The sequence below is a fragment of the Balaenoptera ricei genome, chromosome 2, assembly GCF_028023285.1.
Source record: "Balaenoptera ricei isolate mBalRic1 chromosome 2, mBalRic1.hap2, whole genome shotgun sequence".
Classification (NCBI taxonomy): Eukaryota; Metazoa; Chordata; class Mammalia; order Artiodactyla; family Balaenopteridae; genus Balaenoptera; species Balaenoptera ricei.
In genome coordinates this window covers 30164712-30189840 of record NC_082640.1, presented here as the reverse complement: position 1 = coordinate 30189840, position 25129 = coordinate 30164712, and the positions used below count along the sequence as shown (strand labels likewise).

The following is a 25129-nucleotide window of genomic DNA, read 5'->3' as shown; positions in this document are numbered from 1 at the left end:
CTTACATGTAAATCAAACAGTGTATACAGATTTTATTAATTCTGGTTGGTTCTTATTCACAAGCATTTTTATACCAAGTATGCATATATGATTAAGTACAACTAAGTATATAAAAATTATACCTAGTTTATGAAATATGCAACTATTAAAAATACATAGGCAACGTAGTGTAGTTGAAAGAGGTAAGGTCATATATGTTACAATTGATGGGGGTTTCAATCCCATCTCAAATATTTTTTTAGTTGTGTGACCTTGAGGAAATTTCTTAACCTCTGATCCTCATTCCTCAGCTGTAACAGGGACACATTAATATCGCTTTCATTTGATTATTTTGAGGATTAAATGAGATTATCTATAGAAAGCATATAACTATGTACTCAAAGCAAGTTTTTGACCAGTGAATAAGTATGTTTAAAACAAGAAGTGCCTATATATAGTGTAGCAAAAGCACACAAATTTCTTACTAAACAGCAAGCAAAAATTCCCATCACGGTTTTTTTTACTTTTAACCCGTAACCTCAAACACAAGATTTGTTACGAGATTTTCCCTTAGGATGATGGATCTATATTAAAGGCGCAGCTATAAAATGATGAAACTAATTATATGTGCATCTCATGGCTATGGCCGGTGGACCACCTGGCGACCCCGGGGCTGTCTGTGTGCTACAGTTTTCATGCCCTAAGAATACTCTAGAAGGACACGTGACTGACATGGGTCACGCTTGGCACAACACAGTCATCTTACAATGGCCAGCTCTGTGTGTTTGTAGGGACTGTGTGGCCTGTGCATGCAGGCTGCTGTGTATTGGGGCCGGTTGTGAACCACACAGCTTAGGAAGTGCCATCTACTTCTCAGACATCAGGTACTTGCATGTTTATTCAGCAGATCTCTAGCATATGGCAGTAAAGCGGCCTGTTCTAACAAAATCAGTCTTAGGGAAGGGTCAACTTTCTAATTGGCACAAAGGTACTTTGTGGGCTAGTGACAGCCCTGCATGCTGGCGTTTCAGTCTGGGACTCTCCTTTATAGTTTCTCCACTTTGTATATGATATGATTCCTCTAAAAGCTTGAGTCTTTAGATTGAAAGGTGTACATTATTATTTATCTTGTTCACTTTCTACTCATTATCAAGAGAAGAAAAAGTCAAGTAGGTATATATGGCCTTGGGAAGGAAAGGGATAGGAGTTTTTGGCTATTCATTTTTAAACCTTTATTCAAAGTTACAAAGATTCTTTACTCAGGAAGTTCTGTCATTTGAAAAATGGTAGTAAAGCTCTTCTTCTTTTCCTTGTATAACCTCTAAAAATAGTAGCTATAGCTCAGAGGTGGGGGAAAAGTTGATTCCTCTTGATAAGTCCCACAGGTTATATCCCTTGAGATACCTTGTATTAGCAAAGAGGCTGGAATCCTCTTGTATTCATGGCCACGATTATGTTGAGAAAGAGAAGGTAGGCAAGAGTGTCATTTCTTTAGGCCACTCAACCGTCATTGAGCAAAGAGTCTGTTGTGTCATGTTTTTATTCCGCCTCGCTACCTTTTTTCCAATGCTTATTTTTAAAAACTTGATGCAATTGAGAAATATGCATATCTTGAATAATATTATTTTTATTAAACCCAGCTATCATGTAATAAAAGCCTAACTCTAAGACTGTTTCAGGATATAATTATATATAACTGTTTAAGAGGAAGCCTGTGTAAGTCAAAGAGTAGCCTCCATTGTACTGAGATTCTGCTAGGAATGGAATGATTTTTAGACATTCTGAGATGCTGATCTTAACCACCATTTGTATCTCTATTGAAGTGATAATTTATTTGGAGAAACTATGATAAAATTCAGCAGTAGACAAGCATCTTCATGGTGATATTTTAAATATGTCCATTTGCGATAGTAGAATGAAAAACATAATTATTAAAAATGAGGCCTCTCTCAATTTTAGATGGTTAGCTTAAATATTAGCAAAATTAAACAAGTAAAAGTATATGTACCAACCAATTTTTAAAACGACAATCTTGCTGAACCTGGGCAACACTCTTGTAAGTTTTCTATGGTAATCTTTAATTTCCAGATTTCTGTCATTAATATTCACTCATGATCTGAATAATTCTTTTAGAGATCGTTTTTAAAGCTTTTGAAATTATATTGGTAAAAGGCCAGTAGACCTGGGCACAGTGTGAAACTGTTGTGTTATATCAAGGCTTGTTTCTTTTGATTTTTTTTTTTTAAAGAAAGACTATATGTTTCCATAGATTGCTTCATCATCCGCTTGCTCTAAACTAATGTACATGGATGGCTACATTCAATCCATATTCGATCACGATATTTCACGTCCTCTATTCTAACAACTTGAGAAATATATTTCTTGGGCAGAATTTTACCATTGCTCAGCTGAGTTGAGTTTGGTATTTAGCTCCCTTTGTAATAAATACAAGTTAATTTCTTATGAGTTAAACTCTTAACCCACTAAAGATAGGAAGGTCTTATAAAAATATTTAATGTAATACAGGCATACCTCGTTTTATTGTGATTTGGCTTATTGTGCTTTTTTACAAATTGAAGGTTTGTGGCAACCCTGCGTTGTCAGATGATGGTTAGCATTTTTAGCATAAAGTATTTTTAAATTAATGTCTGTACGTTTTTTTAGACATAATGTTATTGCACACTTAATAGACTGCAGTATAGTGTAAACACAACTTTTATGTCACTGAGAAACCAAAAAAATTTGTGTGACTCACCTTCTTGCAATAATAGCTTTATTGCGGTGGTCTGGAACTGAACCCGCAGTATCTCCGAGGTATGCCTGTATAAGTATAGTAGGGCAGGTGACCTTGAGTTATGGATCATTTGCAGATAAAACATATCAAACATGTGTTTTAATATTGAGGCAGTTGACATTATTTATTTGGTGACTCCCAACTTGATTCATCGTCCCTGGCACAAAGCTATGATTCTCCCCTATAATTTGACAGATACTTTTTATCTGACATTAAATAATTTGGTCACCAGTGTAGAGGATGACTTAAAAGTGTAAAAAGGTGATGTTTGCTATGAGACTACTTCTCTCTTTACTTACCTGCCAGATCTGGACTCAGGGTCTCATTTCTTCTTGCGTGGTTAATGCCAGTCCAAAAATAAAGTATCAGCTTAGGAACCACAGCTTACATTTTCAGTTAAAGTCCTTCCACCAGGTTTGAGAGCAACTGCAGACATGAGCTCAGGTCTTGGCTGGTCAGCCCTGCTTCAGCTTCAGTACTTTTTACATAATCCAGTTTGTTCTGCTGATAAGCAGGACCTCATGCTAGTTTTTACGTAGGTCTTTAGTTAAGGTTTGATACCTTTTAAGAAGCATCATTAATGAAAATACAAATTTTGTGGTTTCTTGAAGAGATTAACATGTTATATTGGGGATAAGTGGATTTAGTTTTAGTTTACAGAGGGACAAGATAGGCACTTCTTTCCATCTTCATCTGCTTCTCCTGATTCAAAAGGACCAGTCTAAAAGAAACTAAGGTTCATATACCTCTTAAAACTTGGCTAGAAGCTCACATCTTTTGTATAAGAGGTAGGATTGGATTTATGTCTTACTCTTCAGAAATCACACCATTAAACAGCCCTGTCCAGAAGTGTTCCCTTGCTTTGTTCTTGAAAAAACATTGAGAGGCCTGCAAACAGATTGACTTTCCTAGCCCACTTCATAAATATAGCACAGTGAAGTAAGATTTTTTTTTAAAAAGTTTACATCTTTGCATTTTTCTTGTTATAATTATAGTTGTCATAAATTAATCAGTCATATGTTTTAAATACCCTAAGTCCAAAACTTCATATCCCTTGGATTCTGTTGATTTTTTTAATGTGAAATATATTTTATTATATTTATGTTAATTATGTGCAGAACTACACATTTCTTCCAAAGGTCGTAACCTGCATCAGATACAAAAATATAAACAATTGTTTATTTACTAAGTAAGTAAAGTATTAAGTAGTAAGTGAAGTATTGGTGATTATTAATTAGAAAACAGTTATACTATGGTTCTATGTGCAAAACAAATTGTAATGTACTTAGACGTTATTCTTGCTTTGGTGAAGAATTTCCACTTTATTCAATAGAATATTTTGGGTCACGCTATCCTGTTATACTCTTTTCACCTTGTGTGTGTGTGTATGAGAGTTCTGTCTTTTTTTGCCCTCTTTCTAAATTTTATTTCACTAAGCAATGTTTTAATATTTTAATTTAAAAAATAATATTTAAAATTACTGGAAATATTTAACCATAAAATTCTTACCTCTCAATGATGAACTGAATTTATTAACAGAATTAAACTAAACCTAGAATTGTATAGAATTAATTAATTTTACATTGTATCTATGTTAAAATACCACATGAAACACGTATTTGATGATGTAAGATTTATCTGCTCATTATGTAGAAATAGGGGATTAATTTAAAAGCTGAACTCTCTTTTGAATATGAGGGTAGATAGTTTGGGAGGCCCTGTCCAGACACAGTTCTCCCACTGAGCCCTCTTGCTTCAGTGTTTTCTCTAAAGTCAAGTTAACAGTGTTTTTGCTCCATCTTGCTTACAGAGTCAGCTGTCTTAATGAACTTAAGGTCCTGAAGAAGAAATTCACGTGTATAATTGAAAGTGTCACATCATTTTGTGACTTGTCAATTCCCGTTTTGTGCTCTATAGCAAATAGATCATCTTAATAACACCAGCTAACAGTTAACGAGAATTGTAGCTCGTTTGATTCTTACAAAAACCCTATAAGCTGGAATTTGAGCCAGTCTGGCTCCAGAGTCTTAACTGAACGCTATAAATGGTGACAGAGCCTCTTGGTCGTAGAATGTTTTCTACTAGGTTCTGAAGACAGCCTGTATAAACTTCATACTGTGGTGAATTATCGAGTTTACCACATTTACATTCATCACTCCTGATTTTTAAAGAAAAGTCCAGCTTGAACCAGTTTCAGATCAATAAGACATACATTCATGATCTTGTGCAAATTTATAATGACACTGAATTTGTTAGTAAATGTTTTTCTAACATCTTTATAGGTTTCATGGCACATGAATTCCTATAGATTTTCTCTATGTCCATTTTGTAGCTTTTGTGGTAGAGTAAAAGTTTCCTCTTAAACTAGTGATGATTCTTGAGTTTGCATGCTACTGTCTTTTCATTAATGATTAGCACATTGATAGATTATCAATTGATATCATCTGCGAAATAATATGTCGTAAAGCAAATAATAAACAGTTTGACCATGTACAAAATCCCTTTAGCTCTGTGTATTGCCTGATATTGAGCAAAATTATAGTAGAGAGACCAAGATTATTTTGTTTTTATTTTGAAAGGCCTACAGTATGCAGCCTTTCTCCAGGACAGCAACCCCAAACAAGGTGAACTAATTTTGCACTATGTTATTTTACTTTAATTCTGCTTTTTTAAAAATTAAATTTCTCTTTCTTTAGGCTAGCTTAGTTAACTCTTGCTAGAATTGTTCATTAAAACCATACTATCTTTACATTGCTTCTAGTTTTGGATTTTGTGCTCATAGGTTTGCTTTTTAAAAACTTTCTTGTATTGAAGTGGCATTTCACATATTATGATGTTGATCAGACTGAATGTAGAGTAGTTGCTGATTTCTGGTGAAATCCAGTGAAAATGCAAACTTAGCTTTTTGGCATACATTATTGAGTATTAGTCAAAAGCACTGTATAAATGAATTCTATTTACTAAAAGACAAACCGTAGGCAACTCTACCTATAATAAACATGCTTATATCGTTTATACCTCAGAAGAATGTTTCCTGGATTCAGAATGTAGTAACTTTTGAACTTGACTTTTGCATGTTTTGTATATTCTAAACAGCTATTGCAGTGATTAAAAGAATGAACAGCACATACATTCCCAGCTCATACTTTCTTTTATATCAGATAAGTTAGTTGTATGCCATTATATAAACATATATCCAAATGTTTCTCTACTTTTACTTCATTTGTATTACACTTTCATTTCTATAATTTTTATGAAAAACTAGGTCTAGAATTAAACACCCCATTGAAGAAAGATCCGTTTTCATCCTCGTTTCATAGGTGGATGGGAGAAGGTAGGGATAGACGAAGGTAGGAGGTGATATGGGGAGGCTGGAGCTATGCACCAAAATTGTGTTCTCTTGCTTCCTTTTCTTAGTTAACCTAGTAACTACCATTTTGAGAATCACAGGAAGATGAATTAATGTAAAACAATTCAAATGATGAAGAACGGCAGTTTCTTTTGTTAATAATGAGTATATATAAGCCACGAAAATCCTTTAAGATGTTTCTGAACAGATATGAGGAAAATATTCTGAAATCCTTTGTTTTAAACTTGGGAAGAGTTAATTAAAAAAAAAAATCTTATCTCCATTGAAACCTAGATCATCAATGATTTTTGATACAAACATTGAAAGAGCTAAAATGCAGCTTACTTATGAGCTGTGTGAAAGGGGTACACCAATGATTGTTATTTTAGTACAGCCAGGAACCACAACTTACTGTGTCTCTGTGGCATCACTGGGTCAGACTTTTTGGGGGAGATTTTTTCCTACTGTGCACAGATTAGGGTTTTCTGTCAAATCAGTATCTTACGATTTTTTAAGCAGTCTGACTGAAATTATTCCTCCATAGTAAATCTCCAGAGTTTATACATCTGTAGCAAATAACTAAAAATGGTCATGCTTTTTTCTTTATTACTTTGGTTGATAAAGACCGCCAATTTCTTACTAAAAAGCAAACCAAAAAGTTTACATTTTTGTAGAACTTACTAATGTACTTTAGCCATGACTCTGAATGTGGGTTGGAAGGTGTGAATTTCAGAACAGTAGCAACTCCCTTCCCTTTTGAAGGAGAGAGACGTAGCCTTCTCATATGGTCAAGCAGTAATACATTTGAACCTTAGGTGCCAGTGAGTCAGTGCTTAGTAGACAGGTGCTCTATCGAAGCCAATTTATTGGGGGAGTTATTGATGTAAGAGGGAATGAAAAAGCTGCTCTCTCCCAGAAGCAGAATAGACAGTGATTTATAAAAAGACAAATGATGGCAGAACCCAAGTTTGAAATTTCAAGATTCCCATTGGGAAGTGGCCTTGAAAACACTAAATGTGGGTTTAACCCTTATTCATGCAACTACCACATCTACAAAAGAAGGTTGAGAATTAATCCATCACTCTTAACAGGGGTATTTTTTGATAAAAGCTAAGAGTGATATTTATGAAGAATGAATTCCAAATTAAGGGAACTTACACTATTCTCCTGTTTGTGTTTAAATGGTACTGGCTGTACAAAAGAAAGAGTGTAACAAAAAAGAAAATGTTGAAGAAACCTGTATACCTGCAGTTATGGTCTTTTATTTCCAGGAATAGTCCCAATAAGAAAATAAGCCTGCTTCCTTTTTTGTTTTTTTTTGTGGTAATGTCCTTTGGAGAATGTGATTAAACCTTTAGTTTCACATTTTCAATTTATTTTTCCAAATTCAACAGACCCTGAAAATTTGACAACCTATCAGAACATGGACATTCTGATTAATGGTTATTTTCAATAAAGCATCCAATACCATGGATGAGAAGATAAGAATAGTGAGCATCACCATTTATTACTATTCTCTCTGTTCCCAAAGTATGCTAAGTACTTAGTATATTTTAAAAAAATCAGAACAAAACAGAGGTTTGTTTATTTGAAATACTAAGTTATAGATCTTGCTTTGGGGTATTCCATTTACTGAAGAAATTATCCCATAGACTATATAAAAACGAAAGATAATGTTAGAACTGGGATTGGCTTTGGACTTATTTCATTTTGGACTGGTTTTGTTATCAGATCACCTTAAGATATTTCTGAATATTAATATGTTTAGGAGAGAATTAAAAATTTAAAGAAGCGAATTTCTAGGTATTTTTTCCCTCTTGTTTTAACACAGTAAATGTCTAAAATTGTTTATAATGCCTAACTTCTGATGGACTTTAGTTTCAATTTTGTTCTTAGTCATTGCAGATATTGACAAAATGTCATACGAAACTATTTTGTATTTTTTGTAGGACTGGGAAACAGAAAATCATGACTGGTATTGTTTTGAATGCCATTTGCCTGGAGAGGTGTTGATATGTGACCTGTGTTTTCGTGTGTATCATTCCAAGTGTTTGTCTGATGAGTACAGGCTTAGAGACAGCAGTAGTCACTGGCAGTGCCCAGTTTGCAGGGTGAGTACCTATGAGCTTTAATGTGCTGGTCAGAGGGGTGGAATTCATTAATAATAGCTGCACAAAGATATCCCAGGTGGTCTTGCCAGGTTAATGGATAAAGTACTGGAGGGTGGGGGTTATCTATTGCAATGTTGGTTAATGAACATAGAACACTCATAAATGAATATCACAGGACACATATTCAGGGTATGGATTTTAGAAAGTTTCAATCATGTAAAAATATACTCTCTTCTCTTACTTTACAATTCCCTCTGGATTGTGTGACTCTTTAATGGATAGTCTTTAGGAATCAAGAACCACTCTCCCATACCAAGGTCTGTTCAGTCAGTCCTCTCTGCTGCTCAGAAAACACAGGTAGCAAAAGGCACATTGTTGGAAACGTTCTGTATATACTTCCCATTTTATATCCATGTAATGTTGCCTTTATTTTTTGTCATATCATGGGTTAGTTTATTTCTTTTATTTGGAGGGTGGAGGGATGGAACAGTTGTATATAAAGAATTCTACAAAATGAAATAGTCTGGTAGGTAAAATAGGTACTTCCCACAATTATTTTCATTCATATTATTTCCCCATTGAAAAGTATACATGGCTGTGCTTGTTGGTTGCAGATGTGGTATGTGTGTATATGAGTGATGTGAGATGCCTAAACACTACATTATGTATGGCATTGATGGTGATCAGTAAAGAATTATTTGATTGGAACTTCTATTGTTTTGTACTTACAATTGTTAAGATACTTACTTGGAACCATGCAAATTGCCCAGATTACTCATGAGTCCTGTTGGTGAATATGTTTTATAATACTCATTTATTCGTCCAAAAAAAGTTTTGTCTTTATAATTATCTCCTCTTTGGTATCAGCTAAAAATTTCCTGGCCCATTTGCCAGCACGATGAGCAAAGTACAGTGATCATTCTAGTCTTCCCTTAGTGTCTGTGGCTTTGTATTACCTTGGTATGCTTCTTAACAGCACTACTGTACATATTCAGTAGGCAGGAAAAAAGAGACCATAGGGATCGCATTTTAAAAAATGTGTAATGATGACTTGTAATCAGATGCCTAAATGCTAGATAAGTCGTGATAAATCCCTAGGTCTGAATAGATCAGTATCAGGCCTCAAGGTATAGACCTCCTCTTTGAGGTCTGCAGGAATTATAATGGCTACAAGAAATCAGTGTTATTGGTCATGTGGGAACTGCATTAATACTCATATTTTACTCTCATGGATTTGTGTTTTACCAGTAAATATCTCCTGGTTTTTGGTAACAATTTACACTAGAGGAAGTAAAGAATTAATGAGATCTGAAGAACAAAAGCATTAATGTAGTGAAAATATAAAAGAGGTGTGGTCACTGATCAAATAATAGGGACTCAGGGACTTAGGAAATACAATTCTGGACACACCTGTGTCTTTATAGCCATAGCTTTTTAATATCTAATATTTAGTTCATATTCTCATAGTAAAGAATTTAAACAAAAACACTGGGATTTTTGAGGTTGGGTTAAACATTATGGTAGATGTTTTATATTCCTTACATGAAGAATGGAAGTTGAACACTTAAACCTTTGAAGAAAATGTGTAATGCTTTCTCCGTCAGAATTCACTATCAAGTAGTCAGATTCCATTTTCTAAATGTGTTTGCTCTACTCTTTACTGATAAGATGAAAAATTTTAAATTTCAGTGAGTTGCTGGCTCACACAGAAATGTGATAGCCAAAGTAGAACTTAGCCAATCCCATCCTGCCTTTCTCTTCTTTCCTTTGGTTTTCTTTTTGTCTTTGTCAGGCTAGATATTTTCACATTGTGATATAATTATGCTTACTGAAATGATGCTATGAGTCAATAAAAAATTGTGATTCACATATTCCTTTCATAGACTGTGAGCTACTCTTTCGTTAGACTCAAAAAGCCTGTGTCTGGGTTGGGGATGGTGAGTTTTAGCTTGAGCTTTAAAAATTCCAAAGAGATAGTTATTTCTATGTTAGATCTGTTCTATTTTTTTAATTGTTATGTTCAAGAAAAGGATAAGTGCTAACAGTTTCTTTCCTGAGAAGAGGGATAATAATAACCTTGAGATTCTAAGAGAATTTTAAATATCTTTTTTGGTTGGTTTTGGGTTAATTTATTTTTTTAAACGATGTGTCAAGACTTCCAGTAAAGCTGTTTTTAATAATCTCACATGAGAGTGACTGACCAGATTTAAATATTCTTGGACTAAGAGAACTAAGTCTATAGACCGAAACTTAAAAATTATGGTTCCAAGTCAGCATAATGACTTCTCTACTTTTCTTTGAAATTAATGTTTGGAAAGAATCTATATTAATTAGATTTACTAATAAGGAATTTTGAAGGTGAGATGCGAGGGCCAAATTTCAATACAGGAAAAATAGTGGATAGAAGCCAATCACTGCTATATAAAATTGAAGATGAAAACATTTCTAATACTTTATAGTGGTCAGAAGACTAGTTTTTATATAACCTCTGTCCCTTACAGCATTGAATAGGTTACCTCTCACCCAGCTGTCAGCTGTGTTACCAGATTCACTTCAGCTCAGGTAACTTTATATCATATATCTGATGAATTCCAAAATATCTTAAGAAGGCAATGATGGGAATTTTTCTCAATTTAGAATAGTTTTTTCAGTTTTCATAATAAATCTCAAGAATCTCAGAACCCTGAAGATATTTCTTTGGAATGTCTGCCTTTCTAAACAATAATTAAACTATTATTTTACAAGTACAGTAGATTGTTATTGAAATAGAGCCTATGAATATCAGATTAGCATTTTGCTTTGAAAAAAGTTCAAGTAATGTCCGGTTTCACACTCCTGTTACTGAGAACTCTTATTAATTGAAAATAAAAAAGAATTTTAAATTACTTTTTTAAAAGTTTACTGTAAAAAAAAAAAAAATTCAAATAATTTAGAGGAGGATAAAGCAAAAAAATAAAATTCCCAGAAACGCGACTGCATCATAGGTGAATGTGCTCACAGACCTCTCTGTGCGCACATGCACATCCATTTGTATCCATCTGTGTAACTGGATGGATTGATGGCTTACATACACTGCTGGATCATAGCCAGTTTGCTTCCTCAACAATGTCCCAGACATCTTTTTTCTACAATGTGAAAGGGCTTCCCTGATGCACATTTATGTTGTTTCCATGTGCTGTCTGACCAGCAACACTGCACTGAAACTCACCTGTCAGGGTGGGCGGGGGATGGGACACCAGTACCACCGTGTCTGGGATCGTGCCCCCCTTACACCTGGAAGAGCAGTCTGCTCATAATAATTTATTTCTGTATGAAACTGAAGTTTATATTTTGTTATATTTAGATATATTTGAATTTTATATTCCTGAAATAGCCATGAATTTTCCAGGAAAAAAAATGAGAAAACCATAACTTTTAAGTGAAAATTGCTTTAATGATTTTATTTGCCTAAAGGATATGTCTTCAAAACAAAATGTAGTCAATTATATTTTTTAAAAAGAATTAATTTACATATGTCTACCTAATTCTGTTTGATTGCTTTCACAGGATAAATAAATTCATTGAAGTGGAATTCTTAAAGGATAGGCACATTTCAGTTTGTGATTAAAAAAATCAAGTTGTCCTTCAGAAGATTATACCCATTTATACCAACATTGAAAGTATTCTCCAATTTTTTGTTACCAATTTGATAGGCTCCAAATGGATATCTCATTTTAATGTTCCTTCATTTTCATTTATATAGTTTGCAGGTTACAAAGTCATTTTTTCCTTGATGCTGTAGTTGCAGAAGGCAGGCCTGTGTGTGTGCACAAGACTGTGTGTGTGTGTGTGCCTGTGAGCATACGTGTATGCAATGCATGTCTGTGTGTGAATGTGTATGTGTGTAGGCATGTCAGAGTTGTGTGCATACACGTATGTACGCATGCGCGTGTCTTGTGTGTGTGCAGCTATGCATGTACATGTATGTGTGTGTGCGTGCACGCACTGCACACTTGCTGGCCTCCAACCCTGCTGGTAAACATCATGGTACTATTTGAATGATATCTACTTGGGTTTTTTAATACATGGGCAAGGTGACATCTTACAGGAAACCCTAAGACCACGCCCCAGGTTGGCGCCATGTTGCCTTTTAGATCATAGCTATCTGGTAGATCTTTCTATGGGCATGGAAGTGTTCTCTCTCTGCTGTCCAATAGGAGCCACTGGGCATGTGTTTGTTGAGTACTTGAATGTGGCTTGGAGACCCAGGAACTGGATTTCAGTTTGGCACATGCGGCTTATGGCTACTTACTGTATTAGACAGTGCAGTGTTATAACTGCATATCTAAATGCCTATAGTACTCCAAGAGAAACATTTTGGTATAAAATGTCAGCCTCATGAGTGGCCTGGCATTTTTTTCTCCCCATCAAGCCATAGTTACGACTTGGAAGAATTCTAAAGCAAGGTTATCAACCAGCTAGCGCCCTGCTGCCCCTCCTCTGCACAGCAGATTGTACAGCAAGCACTGCATTGTGGCTGTGTAAGTTACAGTGTGGTGTAATGGAACGTATAGTGCACAGATCAATGGCTACACTATTTGATAGTGCTGTGTTTGCTATTAAGCTGGTACTTCCTAAAAATCAGAAGATCAACTGCAGGGGAAACTGTATAGCAAAACAAAATAGTTGGCACTTTCCAGGCTAACAGTTCTGAGGCAATAGTATTTTGAAAGGTCCCTATTTCCTCCATCCTCTTTTAATATGTTCATGTTCCTTACATAAATGAATTTTGTTTTTATAACTTTAAGGAGTTGTAGATTCATGTTACTGCTCCCTTCAAATTCAGATAAATGAAAATTTTATGTTTGGACTAAAATCTGTCATTAGGGAGCAGAATGTAGGGCTCTGAACTGTGCTCCCATGGAAAGTACTAGAATGGGAAGTCTGCAGTGACCTCCTTGCCTCCTTTCCCATATTTGGTCCACTGTGCTGCTCCAGTGAAATCCATCCAAAGATTTTTTTTTAAGTTGGGACGTCTTTTTTTTTTTTTTTTTTAATTGAGGTATAGTTGACATACATATTATATGTTTCAGGTGTACAACATAGTGATTCACAATTTTTAGAAGTTATATTCCATTTAGTTATTATAAATATTGGCTATATTTCCTGTGTTGTACTAAATATCCTTGTAGCTTATTTATTTTATGCATTGTGGTTTGTACCTCTTATTCCCTTACCCATATCTTAGGCTTTTATAATCGTCTTATAATATAAAAATGTTGTATTACTATTTATATCCTTAACATCTTTGGTTCACTTTACATCCCATTTATGATGCACTTGTCGTGACTTATATATGAAGGGATCAACTTAAGTCACAAAAGAAAAATACCATTCAAAGTATTGGATAGGGGGTATATTATTCCAGTATGTCTTTAAAACTATAAAATACTCATCTGCCCACAAATGTTTCATATGGTATTTTTCTCTGTTTAAGGGCCACAAACTTTAAAATGTGTGTTAATGTACAAATGTATGGTGAATCAACTTAGCCTACTAATAAAATACAGAAACACAAGAAAATATAGATAAGAAAATGAAGAAGAATTTATATGGGAGAATTTTACTTATTTAAGAATACTTTGGTTCTACATATAATCCGCAAAGCTCTCCCAAATTTGCAGCGCCTGATTCTCTGATGCTTGACTAGTAGGCCATCTAAGGAGATCCGAGGAAGGGAGCTACACTAGTAGGAATTATTCCTAAAATCTCCCTACTACTGCAGCTTCTCCTTAAAATATTTAGAATGAAGATGTCTATTTTACAGGAAACTTAATAGATATATACAGAAAGAAGTCTATAGAAAGCATTTAAAATTAACTTTTAGATTGGATGTTAATCCCCAGGTATATATATTTTTTTCACATGGGGTATAGTATACTCGTTAGACAGCTACTGAAAACAAGGGAATTTAACTGTTTACTGAAACTAAACCAAGACTGAGTTGCTATTTAGGAGGTCACCATGGGTACATACTGACTTGTCACTGTTAACTTAGTTCTGGGTAAGTTATATTTGAGTCATTTGTACTGTGACTCATGATGAAAGCTATTTCTTGAAAGTGGAGATAGAAATTTACTTCTGAATTCATTTTTCATTCCTTTGGGTATGTAGGCAGTATAGTTTTTTTAAATCTCAAAATTAAGGAGAATTCTCATTTAATGAGTGAAACAGGACAAAATGCGAAACGAAAATACTTTAACGTATATTCTTTACTCTGTGTATCTACTGTGAAACTGTAACTGTTCTTGCTTTCTGATTAGTCTTCCTTTTTTAATGTGGGAAGTTTATTAATATTTTCACCCTGAAAGTAAGTACCTTTACCTTCAAGATACATATTATCAATTCTGGAGTAGAGATTTGATTTTTAAATAAAATAGAAGAAGCGTTTTTAAAAAATGTAGACAATCATAGTATTAAAAGCTACAAATGAACATTAATCAAATTTTTTTTTACAATTTTTAAAGACAATGGGATCTTATTTTTATACTCACAAAAGTAGAAAATTAATTTTTAAGAAGATCTTTGTCTGAACCAATTACTTCATAAGGCAGTTTTGGTATTCATTCCAGGCTTTACTAGAGGAAAAAGTAATGGGAACATTGATAAAGAATTTTAAAAATTGGATCTAGGATATAAAACTGTAAAATCTCATGTATTGTTATATAAGCTCTTTATAAAACTACCTGGAGCCGAGCAAGAAAGAAAAAAATCTCCACACTTTCCACATTGCCTCCCCATGATGAATTTAACAAGTTACAGTCAGAAAGGGTTGGATGTGAGTGTGAAATGTTTGGGGTGTATTTTGTCCTTGAGATGTATCTTGTTAGTGGCTTTTAAAAAATGTTAATTGAGCTTTATCTTTTATTTTTAGCTATAAGGGATTAAAGAGATAATAGTTGGGCTGGTTCCTACATCAAGATGGTTACAACTTAATCTAGATAAATAGAAAGCTCATTTAGTGTTTCCAGTATTGATGTACTGAAAATATGTACAAAGTGCACACAATTTCCTTTTATTGTCTCTGCAGGTGATGACGCGGGAGAGGAAGGGGTGGAGAGGTAGGAGTGGGGAGGTAGGGGAAGGAGTGGGGAGGTAGGTAGTGTAATGTTGGCTGGTTGTCAGCCTCATTAAGCAGAGAACATATGATACTTATTCCGCGACCCCAAAACAGAGACATGTAAGTTATTTTCAGAAGAGAGAATGGAAAGGTTTACTCCATTGAAGAATCCGTCCTCCCTCTGCCTTTTGAATCTTGTTCTTTCTTTAAAGACTAGTGTTGGTAGAAGATGGAAGGAACAAGTAGACACAACCTGTGTTCCATAAACTTTTTCGAATGTTCCTTTCCTATTCTTAAATCCCTATAACATGCTGCAAAAGAACTTAAAGTTATGTCCAAAAGTAAATTTAATCTTGAATGATAAAATTCCTGACATAACAAGAATAACATAACACCCTTCTCTCTATAGCTAGTATTATAGCAATTTCTATGTGGATGTAGTGGATATAGAAATACTCCATGTTTTCACAATACCAGTCAGTAGTGTGACTTGTGAAATTAATTTGAGACTATACTTTAATAGTTGGTAAATCACCCTACACTGGCAGATACAAAGCTGATTATATCATCTGAACTTAGTCAAAACCTCCCAACCTCAATCAGAGAGCAAAGAGTTGACTCTGTTAAAATTAATAAATATAGATACAGCTGAAGTAGCATTCAGTGCTGTTTTGTAAATCTCTATGAAGAAGTTTGGAAACCCTGTGCGTTAGTGATTCTGTAGGAGCAACTTCTCAAGTAGGGAGTGCTTGGGAGTAGAGTCATGTTTGCCAACACACTCCAAGAATCCACCTCAAGATGTTCTTTGTGGTTTGAATTATCCTCCAAGTTCAACTTTTACCTATGAGTAAGAAGGCATATTTGTGACAGCCTAGGGGAGATTTTTAAACTTAAGTTCCTTTCACTTAAGTTTAAAAAAAAAAAAACCCAAAAAACTAGTGCCAGAAACTCAAGTGCAAATGATTGTTGCTGGACTGGCCGTGGGAGATGTAGGATGGAGCTGTAGGGAGTCATGCACTCCGAATGCAGAAGTGTTTAACCAAGTTCCTACGCTGGTGCTGGCAGCAGGTGTGGTGTTCTGTTCTGCTCTTGTAGAGGAGAGTTAATTTCAGTGTGTCGGTACCGGGGGTGAACAAGACTGAACATTGGCATATTTTTAGAAGACTGTGCTAGAAAGTGATTGTCATTGAGGGGCTGCTGGGGTCCCAGTGGTACAGAGGAGAAATAGTAGGGCTTGGGGCCACTCCCACCAGACCAGCTCTACTGTTAAAATCTCAAATATTGAGTTTCCTATAAATTCTTTGATTCCTTTGTATTCCAGCATTACAAGTGGTTATAGAGAATATTGCAGAGCCCCTGATTTTCTTAACATAGGCAATTTATGTGCAGCTAAAATTCATTGGGATTCATTTCTATTCTGTGATTACAGATAGTTATGGAGGAGAGCTTGGAGCTTCCTGGTTCCTCTGACAATATAGGTAATTTATATGCAGACTAGTATTTCTCCAGTAAGAGGCCATCTGTAGCAGAATCACTGGATGTGCTTGTTTAGAACACATCCTTGGGGTTGAGGCTCAGGAGCTTTCCTGCACGCTCACTGACATCAAGTGAGCCTCTGGTTGTTAGAGGACATCAGCCATGTTTAGGTGTCATCTGACAGTGAAATGGTACATTAACAAAATGGTTTATAGTGGCTAGAATGTGCTAACATGGCTTGGGTGTGAATAAGTATTTCACATTTTGGAAGGATCTTGTATTGTTGAGTTCAACTACATGGGATGTTTTTTTCTAGGAGGCAATGAAGTTGGTTAGTAATGACTGCCATTAGTTCAATTCAACTAGTATTTATTGAGTATTTACTATTTGACAGATACTGTACGAGGCCCTGGCAAAAGAACACTGAACTAGACCGTCATGGACCCTGCTGTCATAGAACTTATAGTCCAGGGGTTGGCAGACTACGACCCATGGGCCAAATCAAGCCCACCACCTGTTTTTGTACTGCTCATGAGCTGAGGGTGGGTTTTATACTTTTAAATGGTTGAAGAAAAAGAGAAATAATATTTTGTGACACGTGAAAATTATAAGAAATTAAAATTTCAGTATCTACACGTTTTATTGGAACACAGCCCTGCTCATGGAATGCATGCATTATTTATAGCTGTCTTCTCACCACAGTAACAGGGCTGAGTAGTCGAGACAGCCACCAACTGAATGTCCTCAAAGCCTAAAATAGTTACCATCTGGCCCTTCACAGAAGTTTGCCTGCCTCTGGTCCAGCCTGCTGTGGGAAGAACATTTTGGGTGTTGGGAATCCCCAAGAAAGTGGGAAGCCCTTGTTAATAACAGACTTGGGAGCTTGGATTTGGCGAGGTGAGCAGCACAAATATATTATCTAAGGAAAAGACCCCTGGATTTCTGATTTTACACTTCTTTTTTTCTTTTGGATACTTGGTGTATAGAAGTGGTATTTCCAGAAATTAATTCTCTGCTAAAATATGTTTCTACAACTGAAGTGCCCTATGTTTCTAGGGCACATTGAAAATTCCAGACCATTCAGTCCTGAATGTTCCTTCAAATAATGGTGCTTGGGCATTGTTATCAATAATCAGCTGTGGATAAACCTTGACAGGATCAAAACTTGTTCCTACCTGCTTCCAGCCAAAAAACACTGTAAGGCACTGAGCATGGCTGAATTACTTTATTCATGTTTTGTCTTGTGGTATCTACCTAGACTCATTTGATTTGCTATAATCCAGCAATTATTGTAACTGGCTTAAGAATTCCTTACTCAAGAAGATATTCAAGATTTTCTATTATTTTTCCCTTAAAGGGAAGCAGCCCCTCGGTTATCTGTAATATACCTAAGTGCATCTTAGGTTAGTGGATGTCTTATCCACCTTTGTAACACAGCTTCGGCCATGTGATTTCTGTCGTCTAACAATGGTTGCAGCAACTTTGGGCATGTAATAGGAAGTTTCGCTCTTTATTATTTGTAGATATTGACAAAAGTCACTCCTGTATGCTGCCAGGTGATATGGGTAGTTACCAAAACTTACTGGGCTTCACTCTGGTGGATCCTGAGCTGTCACTCTTACAAAAAGGCCTTTACTGAGGAGTTCTGAGGTCTGCAAAGCAGTTCTTAAAAGTCTGAGAAAGAATTGGATCTGAAATAATCTGCAGATTTTATACAGCACTATTTTTCTGTTTTTCTTACCTTGTTGTCAAGAGCTTTCTGCTTAGTTATGTTACAGCAGAATGGTGTTTACCTTAGAAGCTACCTCTTTCATTTCTCTTACAGTGGCTTTTTTTCAAGCCACGCCAATGTCCTGGTTTGGCTGACAGGCACTAACTCTGCTGTGACTGTCACGTAAGGCAGCTCACAACATGCTACCTAAGATGTCCCTAGAAGTCTTAGGGTGCAGCCCTGGACAGAGCTGTGTGCCCTGTTGATTTCCTTTGCGAAATACCAACTCTCTAAATCATAACCAGAAAGTGTTAAAAAGAAAGCCCACAAGTTTAGCAAATGTGAAAGCATCTTATGACAAGTGCTTCATCCCTACAAATTGTTGGAAGAGATTTTGCATCTGTTCAGGGTTTTCTCTTTTGTTTGCTTCCCTTCTCTGAGCAAGTGCCTCAGCCTGCACGTGTGGGAAGTGGGCTCCGCCAGCCTCCTGGATACACCTACCAACTGGAGTGTTCACACGCACTTCAGTTCTTGCCCTACATCTTCAGTAGAATCCCATATCTGTCACCAGAAAAGATGTATTGGGCAGCAAATAAAAAAATTAAAATAAACATGTTAACATAGAGGCTTTCAAAAAAGTAATCCTCCTTGGATAGGAAACTTCTTTTGGTGACTCCTATACAGCCAGAATGATTGAAGTTTCTAATACGTTAACTGAAGAGAACCAACAAATAGTTGAAATGTAAGAGAGGTGCCTTTCTGTTAGTGTGAGCAAGTAGACAGAGAGGCTTCTAGATCTGGTGTCACTTTAGAAGCCAGCTTCGCAGCTCTGCCTCTTGACTCCTCTCGGGACAGCAGCAGAGGTGAGTTGGGCCACTGTGTGTGTTTGTGTAAGGAAACAGCCTCTCTTATGTTGCTGTGCAGTGGTTCTCAGTCAGGACTGCCTGTGAGAAATACCTGGGTGTTAGGACTGCCAGTGCCCAGGCTCCTCTGTAAACCAGTGTCAGCACCATCTCTGGGTGGCACGTAGACAGTGGTGGCTTTTTCCTTGGCGGTAAAATTTACATTGCAGTGATTTGCACAAGTCTTGAATATGCCACTTGAGAAATAGACAAATGCACACATAGCTGTGCACCCAAATCCCACCGACATGACCATTGAATCCCACCCCATACCAGATGGGCGTCACTGTCATTTGTGTCCATCAGATAAGTTGTGCCTGTTCCAGAACTTTGTATAAATGGACATTGGTGTTTTTTTAAAGGCTTTTTTCCCAGGCGGTTCTAATGCACAACCAGAGGTGATCAGCACTGAAGTGGGATGCCTAAATCTGGGTGGCACTTTATAAAATGTGTAGGAGACTTTCTAGGTAGTAATATTTTGCCAGAGTTGGAGCTGTGAAGTGTGGGGGTGGGTCACATCCATTTAGCCACAGAAAGTCATCCATCCCCCTTGTTTCCTTTTACATCTTGCTGAAATATAGTGACTTTTCTAAGCGTATATCGCCACTTTGAATTGCACACTGAAGATGAGAGAAACTCTAGCACCTTACTCTAAGCAAATTTAAACATGATACAAAATCAGATTTTTATCCTCTAATTTATCATTTATTATAGTTTTGTAAAATTAAGGCCCTCGGCCTGAACTCTGTACATTTGGAGTCTTCCCAGAAAGAAATGTTGCTGCACGTGGTTACGCTAAATTAGCAATTAATCTAAAAATGTTTAAACAGGTGAAACCAAAGTAAAAGCATTCTGAGAGCATGTAATACCCATGTATTTTGTAGATACTCTATGGAAAGGAAATAGGAACTGAAAATAGACCTTCATTTAAACAGGGGAATTACATGAACAATGTAATGCACAGTTACCTAAACTTAAGCAGAGTAAAATAGGGTTTTCCCTACTGTTTCAAAAAGTTTCAATATTTTTTGTTTCAAAGAAAGAACCAGTTGGTTAGGATATTTTAGCTATACAGGCATACCTCGGAGGTATTGCAGATTTGGTTCCAGACCACAACAGTAAAGCAAATATCACAATCAAGTTAGTTGCACGAACTAGTTGGTTTCTGGATGCACATAGAAGTTATGTTTAAACTAGTAAGTATGCAATAGCATTATGCCAAAAAAGGTACATACCTTAATTAAAAAGTACTTCATCGCTAAAAAATGCTAACCATCGCCTGAGCCTTCAGCGAGTCATAATCGTTTCGCAATAGTAACATCAAAGATCATTGATCAAAGATCACCGTAACAAATATAATAATATAGTAATATTGAAAAAGTCTGAAATACTATGAGAATTACTACATGTGACCTAGTGACACAAAGTGAGCGAATGCTGTCGGAAAAAGGGCACCGATAGACTTGCTCAATGCAGGGTTGCCACAAACCTTCAGTTTGTAAAAAACACAGTATCTGCGAAGTGCAATAAAACGAGGTATGCCTGTAGAGATATTCTGATTCTAGCACTGCATAAATTTCACCCACAGAGAAACATTGAATTGCTTTATTTTCCAAGGCTCTAAAACCAAAAGGAGTTGGATTCTAACTAACAGTGAAGTACTTCATAGGTTGATGTTGAGAGTGCAGAAATGAGAAAAATGTATCCCTGTGCGTGTGTAGAATACGCAGCAGCCCTGGAGACAGGGCAGCCACGGTGCAGGGGACGCAGTGAGCACCCATCCCCACCGTCGCCTCTCAAGTGACTGCAGACGTCCCAGCGCTAGTGGCCATCGGCTTCAAGAGCACTCACTGCCTGGTTGAGCTCGAGGTGTTCAGTGGGAGCCCCAGAGAGGAGAGTGTTCCCACCCTGCTTAGTTGGGCACAATTTTTAGTGAGCATTAAAGTAATATTTCAGCGCTACATACAGTGCTGGTTGTATAGTTCACCTGAATAATATGTTACCTATTAAAAGAACCGTGGCCCCACAGATAGTATTACAAGACTTCTAATCTGATGTAGATTGCTGTTATACCTGAATTTATACACAGTTGTGTGATTTAACGATCAGAACGATATTTGGGATCTGCAGTGTTAGTAGTGCAACCAAAATATTTCAGAGTTGGCATGATAGTGCATGTAGTTGGAAGCATTTGGTTTTTTTGTCTGTTTGTTTTTGGCCATGCCATGCGGCTTGCAGGATCTCAGTTCCCCAACCAGGGATTGAACCCCGGCCACGGCAGTGAAAGCCCGGAATCCTAACCATTAGGCCACCAGGAAACTCCCTGGAAGCATTTGTTTTTATTCTCCTCTCTTTTTAAGGGAATATAGGTTTCCCAGGAGGTGAGGAAAAAGCCTTCTTGGCCTTCCTACCCTTTCTTCCCTATATCCAGCAGCTCATCAAGCTGTTTAGTATAGAAAGCAGTGCTTGGAGGGATGGCCGTGCTAGCAAGAGTGTTTACGCAAGAGCGTTAATAGCTGATTGTGTTTCAGATCCACTGTTTTACTCTGGCTTACAGGAGGGAGCAGTTAATAGTTCTCATGTGTTTGTGTGCCTGGGACTCACTGGGGATTTTGTTTAAAATGAGAATTTACAAGCTACATCAAAGTCCCTTTCCCCAAAGATTATAAAACCTGGGGTTCAGGAAATGTCATTGCATTTTAAACTCCACATCTACACCATTGGTACTTGGTCTTGGCCAGATGTCACAACCACCTGAGGAATTAACAGTAAATGAATGAACTTTCCCTTAGAAATTCCAATTCAGATGCTCAGGGGTGGAGCCCAGCTGCATTTTATGGGAGTCCACCAGTGAATCTGAGGTACAGCCGGGGTTGAGAAAAACTGCTCCATAATAAAACTGCACAGGTCATAGAATAAAGCTGAGTAAGGAGAGCACTGACTGTGTTGGCAAAGAATCCAGGTGAGGAGGGAGGGAGGGGGTCATGTCAAACATGAAGTGTGTGAAAGTAAGTCTCCAGCTCAGAAAACAGTTTTCCACTTTTTATGCAGATATTTTAATGTTGTGTATGTATAATCAGTTTGCTTAAGCCATAGCTAAGGTTTCTCACTGACATGAGAAATTTTTGCTCCTTCTTCCATTGTACTTAGCATATTGAGATGACTTCCTGTGTATAAAATTCTTTTGGGAGTAAGTAATAATACCACTGGGTAGGGACTCATAATGTAGCGGCCTGAAAAAGTTAAAGCGTCTATTAAATAGTGGCCCAAAACCTACTCAGTCCTCTGCAGTGCAGTCTACTTATGGTCCAGTGTCTGTCATGGTATATTATATTAACCTTGACTAGGGAAATGGGAACATTGGTCCTTGTTTCCTAGCTGTCTAGAAATGACATAAAAGGTAAAAAATCCTGTCTTTTTTTCTTCATGTAAAGTTAAATTTTCTGAGAGATAAATTAAGGAACCTAATTAACTTTTAGGCAAGACTAACAGAAATTGGAGTTATTACTGAAGAGATCCGTAACACTTTAAAATAGTTATGTAGATGTGTGTGCTGCAGTGTATGTAATTCCTTTGTGACACAGACATTTAATAATCTTTTTAACAGAGAATAATGTTATGTTGAAATTCACCATTCAATATTGCTATTTTAAAATATTCCCTAAAGGATTTCAGCCATTGATTTTTTTTTAATAAAATAAGTGATTCTACATTATATCATTATTATATCATTATTGTTATTGTCATTATTTCTTTTCACCTGAAAATTGGTTGAAGTTTTAAAACATCAAGAAAAGAAAAAAATGCATAGTTCTCTAAGTTATTATGTCAAGGACAGTATAATATTTTCCGATTCTTACCTTGTTAAATGTTGTTTTTGGTATGCAAATTTTGAAGATTTCTCTGCATCAGATAATGTTGGAAATAGTACATCTTTTAAGAAAATATTTGCATACTATAATCTTTTATATGAGACATCTTTTACAAGAATATAGACTTATAAATGATCAGATTTTATCTTGGCCTTTTCTATCTTCAACAGAGCATCAAGAAGAAAAATACGAACAAGCAGGAGATGAGTACGTACCTGAGGTTCATCGTCTCCCGCATGAAGGAGAGGGTGAGTCCTGTAAGGGGGGCTCTCAGAATCGCCTAGAACATATTTCACTCTGGCTTCCTCCTTAAAAGTTAGTGACTGACAAGGAACAAATATGCATAGAGCAGTATGAGGGGTGGAAACCACTGCTGTCCCGTTTCTTTTGTTCAGTAAATAGTTCTATAAAAGGCTTTTAAATTTGTTTTGTCTTTGTTTTCAACTCAGGCATTTCTTTAGCTGTATTAGATTAGAAACATTTATATTTTAAAATTCCATTTATCAGAATGAACATTTTCATTGATAATTAGTGTTTAAAATGAAATTGAATTTTCCAAAATAACTGTTCTTTCTATTCAAACCTTAAGGAATGCCACATTAAACTATAGTGCATGTACATTTTTCATTAAGTTCTAAAGTACTTGTTGTTTAGAAATTGATGTTTTACCCCTCTCTCTAGCCACGTTTAAACTGATGTGTCTCATGACCTTTCAGGCTATTGACCTTAATAAAAAGGGGAAGGACAACAAACACCCCATGTACCGGCGGCTGGTGCACTCGGCGGTCGACGTCCCTGCCATTCAGGAGGTAAAGCTCCCTGACAGCACAGCCCTGGTCGTGCACCTGCCGCCCTCCTGCCTGAGCAGCTGCCCTTGTGAATGGCATGCACTCCCTCTAGTGCTCTTTAGGGGTCATCTTGTAAGAGGCTTGGTTTTCAGCAGCCTGTTGATTCTTGACACTTGCTGCTTAAAGAAAATGCATTGTTAGCCTGGTCAGTGTAATGTTCCAGATGTAATTAACATGTGGATGTGGTTTCCTAGTTTCAGAAGCAGTACTTAGGAGTTTCTCTCAAGGGAAGATTAGAACATAGAACTGATCTAGGATCTTGGGAAACACAATGACATGCACTTGAACAAAACAAAGTTTTAACTAGAAAACTTTATCCTTCTTTAATGAAGTTCTTATTTTTACCTACTCTAGCTGAGGATTGTTAATGGGTTGGTTAATATTTAATTACAAATTGCAATAAAATCCAGTGAACACTTTCTGTTTCCAGTTAGCTTTGTAGATTTACTAATTCTGTACCTATGTATCGTTTTGAAGTTTTAAAATCTTATGGTTGGCCATAATAGGGAGACCATAGGAATAATTTAAAATCATCTTACTCATTTCTTAATCTGCTTAATAGCTGAGGAAGAATGAAGGTGTATTATTTCAGTGGAAGAAAGGGATAAATGAAGGTTGTTCATAAAAACGAGCAATTTAAATTTTACCTCCTACGCCTAGATTGTGTGGCTTCAGGCATAGCCTCTTTTCCTGACTCTGAGCCTCTGAGAACAATGAAGAACTCAGCTGCCCTTCCTGCCCTCTCCCTGTGTGGCCCCTCCCCACGTTCTGCAGTCTGATCCTGTTGGGTCCATGGAGCACGCTGGCTGGGCTGATGGTGCCTTGTTAGCAAGTGCTGACCATGAGCAGAAGCACCACAAAGAAAATGAAGAGGAAGACGTGATTTTCATGCTTTCAGGAGCTCACAGTCCAGACCAAAATACGAGCTATGATGGTGCTTGGGGACTGCGGGATGTGGTTGTCCCCACCTGGGTATAGGCAGGTAGCC

General features: G+C 36.6%; 1 protein-coding gene across 16 annotated transcripts in view; it reads left to right on the top strand.

Moving 5' to 3' along the window:
- The window catches only part of ZMYND11 (zinc finger MYND-type containing 11), a 129516-nt gene that overhangs the window by 82560 nt on the left and 21827 nt on the right, over positions 1–25129 (top strand). For 10 of the 16 annotated variants that reach the window (XM_059912253.1, XM_059912254.1, XM_059912252.1 and 7 more), the window contains 4 exons: positions 5353–5397; positions 8072–8233; positions 23464–23541; positions 24010–24102. In XM_059912253.1, coding sequence (XP_059768236.1) covers positions 5353–5397; positions 8072–8233; positions 23464–23541; positions 24010–24102 — 378 coding nt within the window. Of the gene's footprint in view, positions 1–5352; positions 5398–7516; positions 7613–8071; positions 8234–23463; positions 23542–24009; positions 24103–25129 lie in introns of all 16 variants that reach the window. The other 6 variants (XM_059912267.1, XM_059912261.1, XM_059912260.1 and 3 more) reach the window with 6 other exon arrangements.